At 48.4% G+C, this 18101-nt stretch overlaps 1 protein-coding gene across 1 annotated transcript; it reads left to right on the forward strand.

The window, feature by feature from the left end:
- Positions 1-3807: 3807 nt before the first annotated feature.
- ATOX1 (antioxidant 1 copper chaperone) lies at positions 3808-17671 on the forward strand. Its single transcript, XM_047092248.1, has 4 exons — positions 3808-3884; positions 10812-10887; positions 15024-15192; positions 17533-17671. The coding sequence occupies exons 1-3, from the start codon at positions 3879-3881 to the stop codon at positions 15146-15148; spliced, it is 207 nt and encodes a 68-aa protein (XP_046948204.1). The 5' UTR covers positions 3808-3878; the 3' UTR covers positions 15149-15192; positions 17533-17671.
- The last annotated feature ends 430 nt before the right edge of the window (positions 17672-18101 follow it).

The following is an 18101-nucleotide window of genomic DNA, read 5'->3' on the forward strand; positions in this document are numbered from 1 at the left end:
ATCCTACATGCATGCCAGATAACTTCTATTAACATTTGCTGCAGTGCATTTCAGGCTTATTTGTATGTAAATAAATGGAATTTATGCAGATATTTGCATATAAGAACTATAATCCTATACATTTCCCCTCTTCACTGATCAACCTTCATTTGTCCTATCTAATGAGTTTCCATAATGTTGCCTGTCATTAAATTGTGCTCTCTCTGTTTAACCTCCCTCTTCCTCAATTCTCTAACCTGTTCAGTCTTCCTCTGCCTTTCCTTTAATATCCTCCACCCCTCCCCCCTCTGCAGTGATCTTGCTTTCCCAGCCCCAGTGCACAGTTGACCCCAGTGTTACCAAGATTTTAAGCCTTGCCTTCACTGGACCTAAGGAAATGCCTGGCAGGTGGGAAGGAGATGAAGGGCTAAGGGGTGAGCATTTTGCCCATAGGGGAAGAGACAGTGCCAGGGAAGCAAGGAGAAATTCCAGCAATTATAAGAAGAATTCTAATGTTTTTGACGCCTATCCTGTGCCAAGTAATGTGCTAGGGGTTTGCATACAGAATCCTACCTATTCTTCCCAAGAATACCACAAATAGGTTGCTTTGAGGAACCCATACGTCCCGGTTTGCCTGGAACAGTCATGGTATGTGCCCTATAGTCCTGGTATCCCCTTTCGCTCTCAGAAGGTTTGGATAAAAAATTGTGTAGTCACTTGGGGCATCTGGATGGCTCAGTCAGTTGAATGTCTGACTCTTGGTTTCAGCTCAAGTCATGATCTCAGGGTTGGTGAGTTCAAGTCCCCCTTCGGGCTCTCCACTGACAGTACGGAACCTGCTTGGGATTTTCTCTCTCCCTCTCTCTCTGCTCCTCCCCTGCTCTCATGCTCTTTCTCTAAATAAATAAACTTAAATTGTAAAGTCACCTTAACTATCCCTGTTTTATAAATGAGGGTATTAAGGCTTAGAGAGGTAAAGAAATCTGCCCAAGGTTATACAGCTGCAAATGAAAGGGCTTAAATTCAAACTCTGGTCTATATGGCTTTGTATGGTCTGCGTAGACTGAAATTTCTTCCCCCAAAATTCACATGTAGAGGCCCTAACCCCCAAAATGACTGTGTTTGGAGATGGGCCTTTGAGAAGCTGATAAAGGTTAGATGGGCTCCTAAGCATGGAGCACTAATCCAATAGGGCTGGTGCCCTTATGAAAGGAGGAAGAGGGGCACCTGGGTGGCTTAGCTGGTCAAGCACCCCGCTCTTAATTTTGGCTCAGGTCATGATCTCACAGTCATGGGATCGAGCCCTGTGGCCTCTACACTGAGCATGGAGACTGCTTGGTCTCTCTCCCTCTCTCTCTGCCCCTTGCCCTCTTGCTCTTTCTAAATAAAAATAAATAAACATTTAAAAAATAATAAAAGGAGGAAGAGACACCAGAGCTCACTCTGTCTGCCATGCGAGGACATAGCAAGAATGCAACCACTGCAAGCCAGGAAGAGAGATCTCACTGAGAACCGAACCAGCCAGCACTTTGATCTTGGATTTTCCAGCCTCCAGAGCCATGAGATTTGAGAAATCAGTGTTGTCTAAGCCACCCAGTCTGTGATATTTTGTTATAGCAGCCTGAGCAGACTAACATAGGCTCCAATTTCCATGCTTTACCACTCACCATGCTGGAAGTGGACCTCCTCATTCAGAGCTGGCGTGAGTCAGTGGCCTAGATTTATCCCTTCCATTTCATGTTCTTGAACCTAGACCAAGGATAGATCCATTATCCTCTTTCCTAAACCAAAGTAGGCAGGTTGTTGCCACTCCCTGTATCAGCGTGAGTCTAATCAGGAGAGAGAAACCACACCATAATTTGAACAAGGAGAGTTTAAAGATTATAATGAGTCTGTGATAATGAGGCATTGGCTTGTAAGAAGGAAAGAGAACTCTGAAGAATATAGAAACAGCAGGTACAAGGAGCAAACACTGCTGGTAGGGCCAAGACAGTAACATAGAGCATCCAAGGGAGAATCCCCCAATCCCCATGCTAGGCTGAGATCCCAGGCCTCGTGGCCCACTGAATGGCAGAGTAGTAGTTATGATGTCATGCAGGTGGAACTTGCTAGAAAGCCACACTCTAGGCTGGAAAATTTCCCTCGAGGGTACCGGAAAAAGCTATTCAAAGAGAGGCACTTCACTGTAGGGGGGCAGATTCTGAGGGAAGCTGCTGGCCCATTCCTGTTACACAGCAGGAGTCCGGTGCTGAGGAAGCTGTCCTCAGAAGCTGGCCATGAGGCAACCACACACACTGCAAGGACCTGGTGAGTGAACACACTGGAACCAGGAAGGAAAACCTTTCCCCTTCCAGTGCCTCTCCAGAGCCTTCACTGACAAGGTTTAACATCCTGCCAGTGGGGAAAGGAAAAAAATATTTAAAGGGTCCAGATCCATTTTCATAAAGCAAGCCCAAAAACGATGAATTGGAGGTGAGACACTAAATTATGAGCACACCTTCTCAAAAACGTTTCATGTATTAAGACTTTAGTTTTCCTCAACCAGTGGTTCCCCAAACCAAAAGGGGGAGGGGTACTAAAAGTATACCTTGAAATTAAGGGGCAGTGAATCTAGGATGAAGCCTAGAAATCTGGGTTATTAGTAGGCTGTCCAAGCAGTTCTGTTGATGAGACGGCTTTGAAACTACTAACTCCGGGGGAGGCTGGGTGACTCAGTCGGTTAAGCACGTGACTCTTGGTTTCAGCTCAGGTCATGATCTCTCTGGGATTGAGCCCCAGTTGGGCTCTGCAATGACAGCATAGAGCCTGCTTGGGATTCTCTCTCTCCCTCTCTGTCTACCTCTCCCCTGCTTATGTGCACCTGTGTGGCTTGCTCTCTTTCTCTCTCGCTCTCTCTCAAAACAAACATTGAAACTAGTAACTCAGACTGGGCTCCTCTGGCAAATTCCTTGGATATTCCAAGAAGAAGTCCTCCCCGATGCTTGTGTGTGTGTGTGCAGAGGGGTGTGTGTGACCGAAGTTCTGAGTCTTGCCATGCCTGTTTCTCTGTTAGTGTCCTAGAGCATCTCTGCCTCCATCTGTCTTCACCCATGGCTGTGGGTCTCATATCCTTGTCGCTTCATTTCTCCACCTCTCTTTGTCCCTGCCTCTCAGTCTGAATAACTGCCTCTCAAGCCCTGCCCACTCTTGTCTTCCAACTTTTGTACTTGCTGTCCCCTCTGCCTCCCTCCTTCCCAAGTAGCTCATCTTCCTTCATCAGATAAACGTGTACTCTCCGTCCGTGACTCAGATTAGCTCCTCCTGAAACCTACTGTCAGCCAGAACCCCTCTCCCGCCCCCCAACAGGCTCCAGTTCGAGATCCTTTCTCTGCACCCGTGATACCGTCCATCCCTTTAACACTGCATTTTCATCGCCTGCTTCCTCCGCTCCCTGCCAGGCTGTCTCTTTCACTACTGCGCCTTGGATACCTAGCACACAGTGCTGGCTCACGGATGGGACTCAACTCAATATTGACTGAGTCAAGAAATGTTTGTCCTTTTTAGGGAGGTGTGGGGTTTGTCGTGTTCACTGCCGGGTCCTTGTATTCCCAGCCCCTAATACAGGCCTGACACTGAGCAGGTGGTCTAAACGTGGTCTGTAGGCGTTGCAGGCTGGCCCCGGGGGCTGCAGAAGCGTGCGGAATCCCAGAGCCCCGCCCGCTCAAAGGGTGAGTGGCGGCCAACGGCGGTCCCGCGGCTTCCCGGCCGCGCGGCCAGGGAGGCGGGGCCTAACTGCCGGCCGCGGCGAAGGGGGCGGGGTTTCGCGTGAGGGGCGGCGCTTCTCGGCACCCAGCCCCGGAAGCACAGCGGCGCTAGAGCTCAGAGCCAGCCCAGGCGTCGCTACCACCACATCCACAGTCATGCCGGTAAGTGCCTGCTAGCTCCCGCCCCGCGCAGACCCGGGCCCCCGGCTTGCGCCTCCGCTGCACCGCCGATCGGCCACACGTCGCTCTTCAAGGGCTCAGGCCGCAGCCGGAGTTATTGTCTCTCTTCTCACTCTCTTCCCATCTACTCCCAGCTTCTGCGACCTTCCAGAAAATCCGATCCGAAAGGGGTTTTATGTAGGAGTCAGGCTTCAGGACATTGGAGCTGCGGGCCTCCAGTGGTTACAAGCCCAGCCCTTCCTTGCATAGATGGGGAAACTGAGACCCAGGGAAGGGCACAGTCGCCGAGCGGGTGGCGAGCTGGAACTGGGACGTCTAGTCCCTGCGCCTTCACCCTGCTTGTGCCGGTCGGCGGACCTGGCCTGAAAGGGGGAATGGGGGAGGGGGGAAGATGGGGGGGAGGGGGAGGGTGGCTGTGGCCTCCGGGACGCGGCAGGTTTTCAGAGGTCCGTGGTTTCCTTCCCTTCCCCTGCCGACTCTGGCCGATTTTCAGTTCAGCGCTGAATGGAGACCGTGCTTTTAACCTTTCCTACAGATCACTTTTTGAAACTGAACCCCTAAGCCCTAGAGAGGTTAAGGGACCTGCTCAAAGTTGCCAGTTGCTCAATGACAGAGTTTGGGGGAGGAATGAGCCGGTCTTAGCCGCCTTTGAAGTTCACTCAGTCTTAAAGCACATACGTGGTTGCCCAAGGCCTCATTTTGTAGATAAGGAATTAAGGACTTTCACAGATAAGAAAAAGAAAAAGCCCAGTAATTTACTGGAGGGAGGTCTCGGAGGCGTTGGGTGGAGCCAGGATTAAGCCCCTTATCTTTAGTCTCCCAGTCTCTCCTGGCCTGATCACTTGGGAAGTGCCAGACAAAAGTGGTCACACCGGCTTGGGAATAAACTGTGATGTCAGTTACATCCTGTAGATCCTGGTTGGGGTCATGTGGTGTTTACCAATTTCCTCCAGGGTGCCTAGTTAATGGCTCTGCTTCAAGAGTATACGCAGATGTGTCCCACAGATACCCTGTGTCTTAGCAGCCTAGCTTTGGGGAGCTGACAGGTAAGCAAGAAGTTCCCTGGGCCAAGCCACAAACATCTCAGGTGTCATTTCCCTAGGGTTTTGCCAAGTGCCTTGAGACAAATCCTCAGACAACACAAAGTATGGACAAAGAACCTGACAGAATCAGCCCTCCTACTTGAGCAGATCTGCCTTTAGCAATGTTAAGAGGACAGCATTAATCCCCCTGGGACTGGGATAGTGATGGTTTTTGTAGGGGGTGGCAGTGAAGGAAAGGCCAGCTTGAGAATCACTCTATTCTGGGTTCGCTTCTGGGGATTTTGACAAGCGAAAGACCCTCCAGAGCGGATGATCAGAATGAAGGCACCATATCACAAGAAGAGCAGCTGAAGGAAGGCGGTATTAGTTCAGGGGACCGTGGTCAAAACTGAGAGGGGAAGAGCGTGTCACACGAGAGGATTCTCCAACAAAAACTTGGAATCTCAGAAGCCTCTGAAAAATCTGTGCCCTCACCTGTCAACTGGGTGACCTCAGGCAAGTTGCTTTGCCTCTCTGTGCCTTGATTTCCTCATCTGTAAAATGGGAATAAAAACCGTGATCTCAGAGGACTATTGTTAGTATTACCTGGGAAAATGCCAGGTAAAATATAAAATATGTAGCATAGCCACTGACATAGCTAGTCCCCAAGAAATGGTAGCTCTTGTGTAGACATCGGACAAATAGGGTAGGACCTAGAGGTGGGCAAGTGTTAACCCCACTTTAACAAGGACCACAGTGGTTGAGAGGTTATGCTTGGAAGAGACATTTTCAGTCTAGGCCCTGCTACTCACTAGCTGTGTCATCCTGAGTGAGTGACCTAACGTCTGAACTTAAGCTCCCTCTTCTGTCAAGAAGGGATAATGAGGCCATCTCCTGGGAACATTGTGGTGATTAAACACAGTAATGCACACAGAGGGTTTTGAGCAATGCCCAACATGTAGTTTGCACTCAAATATTAGCGTTAGTAAACTCCTTATCGACATTGTGCTTAAAGACTGAATAGCCTGGATTTTCGAGAAAGAGTCCCTTCCCTGGGAGGGGGCTGGACAATGTGACCCCACTGCTTTCCTGCCCTTCCAGTTCTGAGATTCAATTAAGGAGTTGTACAGTTTACTAGACTTTTTTTCATTGCTTTCAAGGACCCGTCTTAGAGGTGATGTGGGGAGGCTCTGAGGGACTGAGGCAACAGGGGGCCAGCCGGCCTTGGGCTTCTCTGTAAAGAATAGATATTCTGCCCATTAAGTAGATTTTTCTCCCACCCCCAAATCGACTTTTGCAACTCCGACTAGAGGAGAAGAGCACTGAATTGTAACATTTGCCACCCAGAAGCCGCCTTCTGGCTTCTGACCTCTGTACTGTGGAGGCTGAAAGGGGGCATGCTCTCTGTAGTCAGCAGCAGAAAGCTGCCCGTGTTTGTTGACTTTAGGTTCTTGGGCAGCATAAACTTGTGCTTTTTCGCAAGGTGTCCCACTCCCAGAGCTCCTGCTGAGAGTCACGGTCATGGACTGGCACCTGGCAGTGTGTTGGCTGCTCCACAGCTAAAATGGCCCTGAAGCCAGGAGGGCCTGGGTTCACATCCCAAGCCTCAGCACAGACTTACCACGTGACCATGGGCAGCTCAGTGAACCCCTGGGAATTTCAGGAGAAAAACAGGGTGACTAGCTCCTTTTCCAAGCTGAGCGAGGACTAACTCAAGATACCGTACAAAGAGCATTTGGCACATATGGGCACTCAATAAATAGATTTAGGTATTATCTTGGTCTTGTGAACCCTTTAAAGCTTTGATTGGGTATTGATAAATACCCAATCGATAAATCGATTGTCTGATGGTTATTCTAGAGCAGGGGTCAGCACACTTTTTCTTAAAGGGCCAGGTAAATACTTAAAAATGCTTTAGGCTTGGGGCACCTGGGTGGCTCAGTCGGTTGAGCGTCTGACTTCGGCTCAGGTCGTGGTCTTGGAGTTCGTGAATTTGGGCCCCGCGTCGGGCTCTGTGCTAACAGCTCAGAGCCTGGAGCTTCCTTCAGATTCTGTATCTCTCTCTCTCTTTCCCCCTCCCCTGCTCATGTTCTGCCTCTCTCTGTCTCTAAAAAATAAATAAATGTTAAAACAAATTTTTTTAAATAAAAAAAAAATGCCTTAGGCTTCATGAACCACGTGGTCCATTACAACTACTCAGCTCTGCCATTCCAATGTGAAAGTGCACCAACGAGCTTAGCTGTGTTTCAGTAAAACCTCATAAGACCAGGTCACAGGCAGGCTGTAGTTTGCCAATTCACCTTCTAGAACAGCATCTCAAACTGTAATGTGGGTAGAAATAAACTGGGTGTCTTTTTAATTTTTATTTATTTTTATTTTTAAATTATTATTATTATTTTTTTTAATGTTTATTTATTTTTGAGACAGAGAGAGACAGAGCATGAACGGGGGAGGCGCAGAGAGAGAGGGAGACACAGAATCGGAAGCAGGCTCCAGGCTCTGGGCCATCAGCCCAGAGCCCGACGCAGGGCTGGAACTCACCCACTGGGAGATTGTGACCTGAGCTGAAGTCGGATGCTCAACCGACTGAGCCACCCAGGCGCCCCTATTTATTTTTATTTTTAAAGTGAAACCCAACATGGGGCTCAAAACTCACCGCCCCGGGATCAAGAGTCACATATTCCACTGACTGAGCCAGCCAGGTGCCCCCTGGATGTCTTGTTAAAATGAAGATTCTGATACAGGAGGCCTGCGGTGGGACCTAAGATTTTGCATTTTTGCAAGCTCCCAGGTCATGCTGATAGTGTCCTCCAACAAGCTGAAGGAATGAGTGGGGTTTAACTAGAAGAAAAGAAAAACTGACCATTTTCTTTAAGGCAGTTTTTGCAGATCTGGCCTCAATAAAATAGTTGAAAACCAAACTCCTAACTCTTGGTCTTAGTTTCCCGTGGACCCCGTGATGATAAGCCAGACCCAAAGATGTTCTGAGACTTGGAAAGAGCTTGAGAAGCCATTGGTCCAATTTTTTTTTTAATTTTTTTTTAACGTTTATTGATTTTTGAGACAGAGAGAGACAGAGCATGAACGGGGGAGGGTCAGAGAGAGGAAGACACAGAATCTGAAACAGGCTCCAGGCTCTGAGCCGTCAGCACAGGGCCCGACACGGGGCTCGAACTCACGGACCGCGAGATCATGACCTGAGCCGATGTCGGACGCTTAACCGACAGCCACCCAGGCGCCCCAGTCCAATTTTTTTAAATTTATTTATTTTTGATCGAGAGAAGGCACAAGCAGAGGAGGGGCAGAGAGAGACACACACAGAATCTGAAGCAGGCTCCAGGCTCTGAGCTGTCAGCACAGAGCCCAATGCAGGGCTCAAACCCACAAACCGTGACATCATGACCTGAACTGAAGTCAGAGACTCAACAGACTGAGCCATCTAGGCACCGCCATTAGTCTAATTTTTTGCAGGGGTGTGGTCTTGCCTCCTGGTGTCCCCCCAGTGAGTTAAAAATGGAGGGGCCCAGGGTCCACCCCGGAGCCTCAATGCAGATTGAGGCAGCCACCTGCAGAGTCCCATGTTCTCAAGCCCCCAGGTGATTCCTGTGTGCACGGAGGTTGAGAAAACTTGAGTTGGCTAATACCTTTTTGGTATGGATAAGGTATTATATACCCCTGACTGGGGCCAGTAAGGCACAGGGATTTTTGCCTGGGGTCTTCCAGCAAGAAACATTGCTGTGTCCAGAATTCCAACTGAGATAACAAATTTGAAATATTTTGAAGTGCTCTATGAAAAATGTAGCCATTTTTTTTGAAGTTAAAAAAAAAAAAGATTGGAACAAACTAAAAATAATAATCCAACAACGAATTTTTCACCCGTGGAAACTACTGGTAGGCTCCAACCTCTTTACTTCACGTTTTAGTTATATGTTGCTCCTGAGTAATTATCTCAAACCTTGGTAGTTTAAAACAATAAATGTTCATTAATTCATGGTTTCTGAGAGTCAGGAATCTGGAAGCAGCTCAGTGGGGTGTTCCTGGCCCAGGGTCTCTGGTGAAGCTGTAATGAAGATGTTGGCCCAGACTGTACTCATCTTTTTTTTTTTTTTTTTAATGTTTTTATTTATTTTTTGAGACAGAGACAGCATGAGCAGGGGAGGAGCAGAGAGAGAGGGAGACAGAATCCGAAGCAGGCTCCAGGCTTTGAGCTGTCAGCACAGAGCCCAATGCGGGGCTCGAACTCACGGACTGTGAGATCATGACCTGAGCCAAAGTCAGACGCCCAACCGACTGAGCCACCCAGGTGCCCCCAGACTGTACTCATCTTAAGGAGCATCTGCTTCCACGATGGCTCCCTCACCTAGCTGTTGGCTGGAGACTTAGTTCCTCAACATGAGCACCTCTCTATAGGGTTGCTTGAGGGTCTTTAAGATTTTGCAGCCAGAGGCACCTGGGTTAAGCATCCGACTCTTGATTTCGGCTCAGGTCATGGTCTCACCGTAGTGAGATCGAACCCCGTGTCGGGCTCCGCACTGTGTGTGTAGCCTGCTTAGGATTCTCTCTCCTACTTTCTGTCTCTCTTCCCCTCCCCACACCTAAAATTAAAAAAAAAAGATGTCGTAGCCAGCTTCCTCCAGAGCGAATGATCCCAGAGAGAGAGCAAGGAAGTAGCCACAATGTCTTTTATGACCTAGTCTCAGAAGTCACATAACATCACTTCAACCATATTCTACTGGACACCCAGCCCTGAGACATAGTGGAATGGGACTTCTCAAGGGCATAAATACTCAGGACTTGGAGATCACTGGGGCCATCTTGGATGCTGGCCAGCACACTTAAAATGTTTGTCCCATTCACTAACCTGGAAAGGGACTCTCATCCCCATTTTGCAGATGTAGAAACCAAGGCAAGAGGAGTTCAGTAACTTAGTCATACAGCTTGTAAGTGCTAGACCTGGGAACTGAAGCTCATCTTATTTTCAGAGATTTTAAAATAAAGGATGTATTGGTATAAGTAATCCTTGTCTGAAAGCAAAGGAAGGACCCAGAGACCGTCAACCAGCTGTGTCAATCATCCATTCACTCAACTCAAGCACCTACTCTGTGCCAGGCACTCACTGTTCAAGTATTGGATTGCGGCAATGAACTGAACAAAGCTTGCCTTCATGCACTTGGTTTGTCAGATACCCTGGAGACTATAGGATGTTGAGCCTGTATGAAGAGTCCAGGAGTCTGGGTCCCCTTACTGGCCCGGCCTCCAACTCACTGGGAGCCCAGGCAAATCCCTTCCCTCCCCAGGACTCAGGGGCTGCCTCTGGCAGTGAGGCATGTGGATGACAACAGTGAGCTCTGTGTATCCGAACACCAGGGAAGCTTATTAGCCACAACAGACGCCCCAGCCCAGACTTGTTGATCAGAACTGGTGGTTTTTGGAAGTTCTCAAGGGATTCTAATGCAGAAGGTGATCTTCCGATGCGTAGATAAGACCACCAGATCAGCATTGCTCAGAGTGCGTGGGCCCACCCCATATCAGACTTATCAATGTCTTGAGACAACCCCATAACTCAAGAATCAAGATTTTGAAGGTAAGACTAGAAACCAACATTTGAAACTAGCTTCTCACGTGGTTCTACTCATCGTGTGCTAGACACTCCTAACGGATTTATATGGATTACCTCATTTAATACAACAACCTGTAAGATGGAGAAACTCTTCCTTCCTCCACTTTACAGTTTACTAGAAGGGCTCAGAACCAGGCCACTGGTGAGTCTGATGACAGATCTTGCCCTCTCTGCCCTTTGTCTTGGTCTCTGGGTGGACCTGCGCACCGCTGGGGTATCTGGGTCGCTCTGCACGACTTAGCTCATGGTCCCCTTTGTCTGTTTTAGAAACACGAGTTCTCTGTGGACATGACCTGTGAAGGCTGCTCCAATGCGGTCAGTCGGGTGCTCAACAAGCTGGGAGGTGAGTGAGCGGCCCAGGGTTAGGAGCGAGGTGGGGGAGACCGAGGCACTTCTGTCATGCTCAAGTGCATGCAGAGGTGGGGCAGAAGCTTGAGTTGAAGCTGATAGCAACAGTAAAACTACGATGTAGTGAGTACTTAGCATGTGTCAAATATTCTGCTTAGTGGCTTCTGAGGATCAAGTCATCTACCTGTCACCACAACCGTTTCGGTAGCTTCTTGGACTATCTCCATTATAAGCAGGAGGAACTGAAGTTCAGAGAGGTTAAGCAATGTGGCTGAGATCACACAGTAAGTGGCACAGCTGGGATTTGGCCCCACAATCTAGCTCAGAGTCCTGGCAGAACTAGTTAATACGTTGGTGATCTTCAGTGTGGTAACTTTTGATGATACATTTGAGTGTCATTTTCTATTAACGTTTTTAAGATTGTAATATTAAAAAAAAATAAACTTTGGCTCAAGTCATGTGCAGAACTCCTAACACACCCCTTTTGGACGTATTTAGAAAGTGATTACTCTTGGGGCGCCTGGGTGGCTCAGTCAGTCAAGCGTCCGACTTTGGCTCAGGCCATGGTCTCGCGGTCCGTGAGTTCGAGCCCTGCGTGGGGCTCAGCACTGACAGCTCAGAGCCTGGGGCCTGCTTTGAATTCTGTGTCTCCCTCGCTCTCTGCCCCTCCCCCACTCATGCTCTATCTCTGTCTCAAAATAAACAAATGTTAAAAAATAAATAAAAAAGAAAACGATTATTCTCGTCCAGCGTCCTCAGTTCTCAGCTGGGGAAACTGAAGCCCAGAGAGGGCTGGGATCTGGCCCTGGGGCTCCATGAGGTAATTAGTTTTATTTTATTTCTTTTTTTTTTTTTTTAAATTTTTTTTTCAACGTTTTATTTATTTTGGGGACAGAGAGAGACAGAGCATGAACGCGGGAGGGGCAGAGAGAGAGGGAGACACAGAATCCGAAACAGGCTCCAGGCTCTGAGCCATCAGCCCAGAGCCCGACGCGGGGCTCGAACTCACGGACCGCGAGATCGTGACCTGGCTGAAGTTGGACGCTTAACCGACTGCGCCACCCAGGCGCCCCAGTTTTATTTTATTTCTTGATAAGATTTTCATTTTTACGACCCTAGATAATACCCGGTTTTCTGAGGGCTTCCACATGGATGTGCTCTCACTAGTACTTGGAACATTTCCTCTGAGCTGTCCTTTCCATCTGTGGAATGGGGATGTTGACACCAGTGCCCAAGAGGGGAAGTGACTTGCCCGAAGTGAGTCAATGGCTGGTTTCGAGTCCCTTAAACTGGAATCTTAGCTTGAAAGCATCTGAAGCAGTGGGGAAAACGTGACTGCTGACTTTTCTTGTGTAACTGTGGCCTCTTCTCCCGGGGGCCTGAGTTTCCCCAGCTGTGGTATGGGCCTGTCAGCCTGTGTCAGCTTTCACCATGGATATTTTAAGAATGAAACTGCTCAGAAGCCCCTCGGATACCAAGAGGCACACTCCGGATGAAGGGAGGGTGGGTCTATGTCACTCTTGACACCCGACCTGGAATCTGGGCTGCAGGAAAAACAGTTTGAAACCCACTGGATTAGATGACCCCAGAGTTTCCTCCAGCTCTACGATGCCACCAAAATATTTATTCCAAAGAGGAGGGAGACACTTCTGAAACGAAAGACAAAAATCCAGCGTGTAGCAAGGACACATTGCATTTTTTTTTTTTCTCCCTTGGTATCCATTAGGTACAAATTCAGACATTATGATAAAATCCTGTGCCTGGGTGGCTCAGTCGGTTAAGTGTCTGACTTCAGATCAGGTCATGATCTCACGGTTCATGAGTTCAAGCCCCGCGTTAGGCTCTGTGCTGACAGCTCAGAGCCTGGAGCCTGCTTCAGATTCTGTGTCTCCCTCCCTGCCTGCCTCTCCCCCATTCATGCTCTATCTCTCTTTCTCTCAAAAATAAATAAACATAAAAATAAAAAAATCCTGTGTCATGGGCTTTTTAAGGCTCTTCAAGCATTTGGGGATCTCCCTTTGAACTGGAACAGGTTTCTCCCTGTCTTTCACTACTGTCCCCTCCTGGGTGGCCTCTTGAGGTGAGGTAGAAGGGTTTTCTGAGTTGGGGTCTTAGATGAACAGTTCTGGGCCTGAGGATTCACAAACTAATGGCATATGTGAACCGGAGAGACCATGGGGGCTGGCCACCCCCAATTCCTTCATGTACAGATGGGGAGACAGAGGCCTCTAATGGGCAGGACTCGCCTGTGGCCATCCAACAAGTCAATAATGAAGCCAGGCCTAGAACCTATCAGGGGCTTTCCCTCTGCATTCTGTCGTCTCAACAAAACACATTATAGGTACTCCCATGTACTGCTCTGGGGGTGAGGTGGGTGGCTTGAAATTGGCACCGTCCTTCTGGAGGGTGGTTTTACAATATCAACATTTAACACGTGCCAGTCTGTTGCCCCACAGTTTCCATCCTGTAAATTCATGGCATAGAAATAGTTGGACAAGGGGCACCTGGGTGGCGCAGTCTGTTAAGCGTCTGACTTCAGCTCAGGTCACGATCTCACGGTCCGTGAGTTCGAGCCCCGCGTCGGGCTCTGGGCTGATGGCTCAGAGCCTGGAGCCTGCTTCACATTTTGTGTCTCCCACTCTCTCTGTCCCTCCCCCGTTCATGCTCTGTCTCTCTCTGTCTCAAAAACAAATAAGCGTTAAAAAAAAATTTAAAAAAAAAGAAATAGTTGGACAAGTTTTATAAGCTATGCTCAAGTGTGTTTACTGCAGCCATTGTGTGATAATAGTGCAAAATTGGAGGCAGCAATGTCAGTGTCCCTCAGCAGGGGACCGAGTGGGTGTATGGTACATCCACACTGGGGAATGCAGTGTAGCTGCTAAAAAATGATGTAAGTCTGTGTATACTAAGATGGGCACGGTATCCCGGACATCGGAAAGTGAAATATAGCAAGACCTGTGTATACAGTATGATGCCCTTTGGGGGAATTATTTTTCATTTGTCTGTCTGCAAAAAAGACTGGGTAGATGCCGTGCTGTTTGTAGTGACTTCTGGAGGTAGGAGATAGTAGGGAGCCTTACGCTCTAGTTTTTTTCAGACACGTTTGCCTTTTTTGAATGGTGTATCTGTATTATTACTTTTTTTTTTTTTTTTTAGTTTATTTATTTGAGAGGGTGAGGAGGGGCAGAGAGAGAGGGTGAGAGAAAATCCCAAGCAGTCTCCACCCTGCAAGTGCAGAGCCCAAAATGAGGCTTGATCTCACAAACTGTGACATTATGACTTGAGCTGACATCAAGAGTTGGACACTTAGGGGCGCCTGGGTGGCTCAGTCGGTTGAGCGTCCGACTTTGGCTCAGGTCATGATCTCGCGTTTCATGAGTTTGAGCCCCGCGTCGGGCTCTGTGCTGACAGCATAGAGCCTGGAGCCGGCTTCAAATTCTGTGTCTCCCTCTCTCTCTCTGCTCCTCCCCCGCTCATGCTCTGTCTCTCTCTCTCTCTCTCTCTCCTTCAAAAATAAATTAAAAAAACATTAAAAAGAAAAAAAACGAGTTGGACACTTAACCGACTGAGCCACCCAGGCATACCTGTATTTTACTTTTGAAATTAAAAAGAAGAAAAAAATCTTGAAAGAAGCCCAATCTAGAGTAGGGATTGGCAAACTACAGCCCATGGGCCAAATCTGGCCAACAGTCTGTTTTTGTACAGCTGAAAATGGTTTTTGTGTTTTTTTAAAGTTTATTTATTTTTTTCTGAGAGAGAGAGAATCCCAGGTTGGCTCCGTGCTGTCAGCGCAGAGCCTGACGCAGAGCTCGACCTCACAAACTGTGAGAACATGACCTGAGCTGAAACCTAGAGTTAGATGCTTAACCGGCTGAGCCACCCAAGTGCCCTGGTTTTTTACATTTTTAAAGGACTGTAAAAGCAATACACACAGAGAAGAATATGCAGATGAGTCCACGTGGCCCAAAATGCGTAACACATGTCCTCTGGCCCTAAGATTTTGCTGGCACCTGGTGTGGAGGAAAGGGGAAGGCGGTTGTGAATAAGGATTTTGTAGCCTGGACTCTTTCTTGCTCTGACTGGGATGATCTCTGCTTCCTCCCCACACCCCCCGACTTCCTCTTCCTGCAGGAGTTGAGTTTGACATTGACCTACCCAACAAGAAGGTTTGCATCAACTCTGAGCACAGCGTGGACCTTCTGCTGGAGACGCTGGGAAAAACAGGAAAAGCTGTTTCCTACCTCGGCCCCAAGTAATGAGGGCCTGGACCCCTGGGCCCAAGATGGACCAACGGGGGCAGGTGGGTGAGGCCCCTTGTACAAAATATTTCATTATCTAATGCAAATCCTAAGTTCAGGAATCCTCACAGCCTTCCTAGGGCACACAGAGCACTGTGTTAGATGTCTCCCAGGGTCCCTTTTATGACTTGGGGAGTGCATCTCATGATCAGCAGGGTTTAAGTATAGAGCATATGACCCTGAGCAATGTTTTGATAAACTGTCCCATCCGAGAGGGCGCCTGTGCCCTGGGTCTCATGCTCCTGTGCACTGACCAGGTAAGTTAATTCAACTTGGTCTCTCTTCCCACTCGGAACGGCTGTCAGCTTCCTGACCGTGCCCTCTGCCCAGATGAGTACAAAAACAATCCTCGTGTCCAAGCTGGATGCCCCCTTTAATTTTACACAATGCAGAGAGGCACGTAAGGTGCCCTGTGCCAGAATCGTTCACCGTGGAACCAGATAGACGTGATTTATGGAGCCAACACTCCTTCCCTCTGTGCCCAGCCACAGCTTCAGAATCCTCCACAGCACGGCCCTCCCTAGCTGTCACTGCCCAGGTAGTGCCTTTGGTGTTTCAGTTCCAGTGATTGCCACGTCCCTGATGTGGATCAGTGCTCTCAGCGCCGTTGAGAAACACAAGGCTGGAGAGGGAAAGTGACGTGATCCCAGCCACGCACAGGCGAGCGGCAGAGACAGGATGAAAGGCATCCCAAATCAGAAAAGAAGTTATTTTTTATTTGAGGGAGAGAGAGCGTGTGTGCGCACACAGGGCTGGGGGCAGAGAGGTTGAGAATCTTAAGCAGGCTCCACCTTTCAGTACAGAGCCCAGTGATGTGGGGCTCGAATTCACGAACTGTGAGATCATGACCTGAGCTGAAACCAACCCGGGCACCGCTGAAGTGTACCACTTAGTGGCATCCACTGTGTTCAGGATGTTGTGCAACTCTCTGGTTTCAAAGCTTTATCACCCCAGAAAAATGCCCCAAACCCATTAAGTAGTCACTCTACACGCCCCCCTCTCCCAGCCCCTGGGAACCACTAATCGGCCTTCTGCCTCTGTGATTTGCCTATTCTGGATGTTTCATTTAAGAGAAGCCATACGAAGGGTGGTTTCTGGGTGGCTCAGTCAGTTGGGTGTTTGACTCCTGGTTTCGGCCCCAGGTCATGATCTCGCGGTTCGAGAGTTGGAGCCCAGCATCAGGCTCTGTGCTGACAGTGCAGAGCCTACTTGGGATTCTCTCTCTCCTTTCTCTGCCCCTCCTGTGTGTGCTCTTTCTCAAAATAAATAAATAAATAAATAAATAAATAAATAAATAAATAAATAAATAAAGGTGGGGGGGGAACCATACGATTTCCATTAGTGTAATATTTTCAGGATTCATCCGAGCCCTAGCATGTATCAGTACTTTATTCCTTTCTGTGGCTGAATAATTCTCATGGTTTTTAATTAACTTATTTATCTTTGCTTTTTTATTATGCAAATTTTAAATGTATGAGTAGGAAAATGAATCCCTATCTACCATCACCCAGATCCAATTATAAGTCCTTGCCATCGTTGTCTCAGCTATGCTCCACAACCGTACCCACCCCCCCCCACCCCCGCCATTTTGAAGCAAATTCTGGATAGCAGCTAATTTTATCTGGGCGTGTGTGAGCAAACACGTGTTGTGTGGAAAGACTCAGATGCACAGATTTTCGGTGAGAATCACCTATCAAGTGAACTTTACCCCACACATCCCTGCAGCATCTGCCTCAGTCTGTTTTAAGAGGTTCTCCAGTGACAGATTTGAAGCCAGGTTTGGGAATCAGAGAGAGCATTTCTTAAACAATTTTTTATGTTTATTTATTTTTGAGAAAAAGAGAGAGAGGGTGTGAGCCGGGTGGGGGCAGAGAGAGAGAGGGAGACACCAAATCCGAAGCAGGCTCCAGGCTCCGAGCTGTCAGCACAGAGCCCGACGCGAGGCTTGAACCCACAAACTGTGAGATCATGACCTGAGCTGAAGTCGGAGGCTCAACCGACTGAGCCACCCAGGCGCCCCAGCATTTCTTGGTTACAAAGTCACCTCGACTATCTGTTCCTTGGCAGATTTGTTTGCTTGTGATTTTGTTCACTGCCTTCCCAACGTGAATTAAAACAGGACAGGGAGTTCCATCCCAGCAGTCCTGGAAGTTTCCCAGAAAGGCCTCGGTGGTGATTGGCTGAGCTAGGTTAATGCGTTCCAGCCAACCCAGAATAACAGACTTAGTTGGCGGGGTGTGCACCCCCACAGCTGCCTCTTAGTGAACCTCTACTGCTTTGCAATGCCTCCATGTGCACAGCAGATGGCACTCTTGCCCCACCTAATTTCTCCTCTCTTCCAGGTCGCTGATCCTCTCCTGCCTTCCAGACAGACCTGGGGCCTGGCAGTCCTACTCGGCAATGGGGGTTCCCACAGAGACCCTCACTTGCTCTGCTCCTCCCTACCTTCCCTGCAATAAAATCGAGCCACTTTGGTTGGAAGTGTTGTCTCTTGCAATGTCTGCATGTTACTCGTTCACATGCTGTGGAAAAGGTAATTACAATGCTTTCTTGGGTTGGAGTTCTAAGAGCTCCCAACCAGGAGCAAGAGGCCTGGCAGATTCTGATTCTTTGCTCCGTGACCTTTGGCAAGTCACTTCCCCTCTCCGGGCTTCACTTTTCCTCATCTGTAAAGTGAAGATGTTGGGCCAGATTGGCGATCCCCTTTATTTTCAATATTTTGAAAGACTTCTGTCCATCCTTAAGTGCATTGCATTTCAAGGATGTTAAATCTTAAACAGTAAGAATAGTGGCTAGAGGCTTAAAGACAGACTGCCTGGGATAGAGTCCAAGCTCCGGTACCTCCCAGCTGGGCCATTATGTCAAAACAAAGGGAATGTTTTAGTGTGTGTAGCTTTATTTTATTAAAAGA

This window comes from Lynx rufus, unplaced genomic scaffold (assembly GCF_022079265.1).
Source record: "Lynx rufus isolate CCGP_SWC_20201006 ecotype Redwood Valley unplaced genomic scaffold, mLynRuf1.p SCAF_1, whole genome shotgun sequence".
NCBI classification, from domain to species: Eukaryota; Metazoa; Chordata; class Mammalia; order Carnivora; family Felidae; genus Lynx; species Lynx rufus.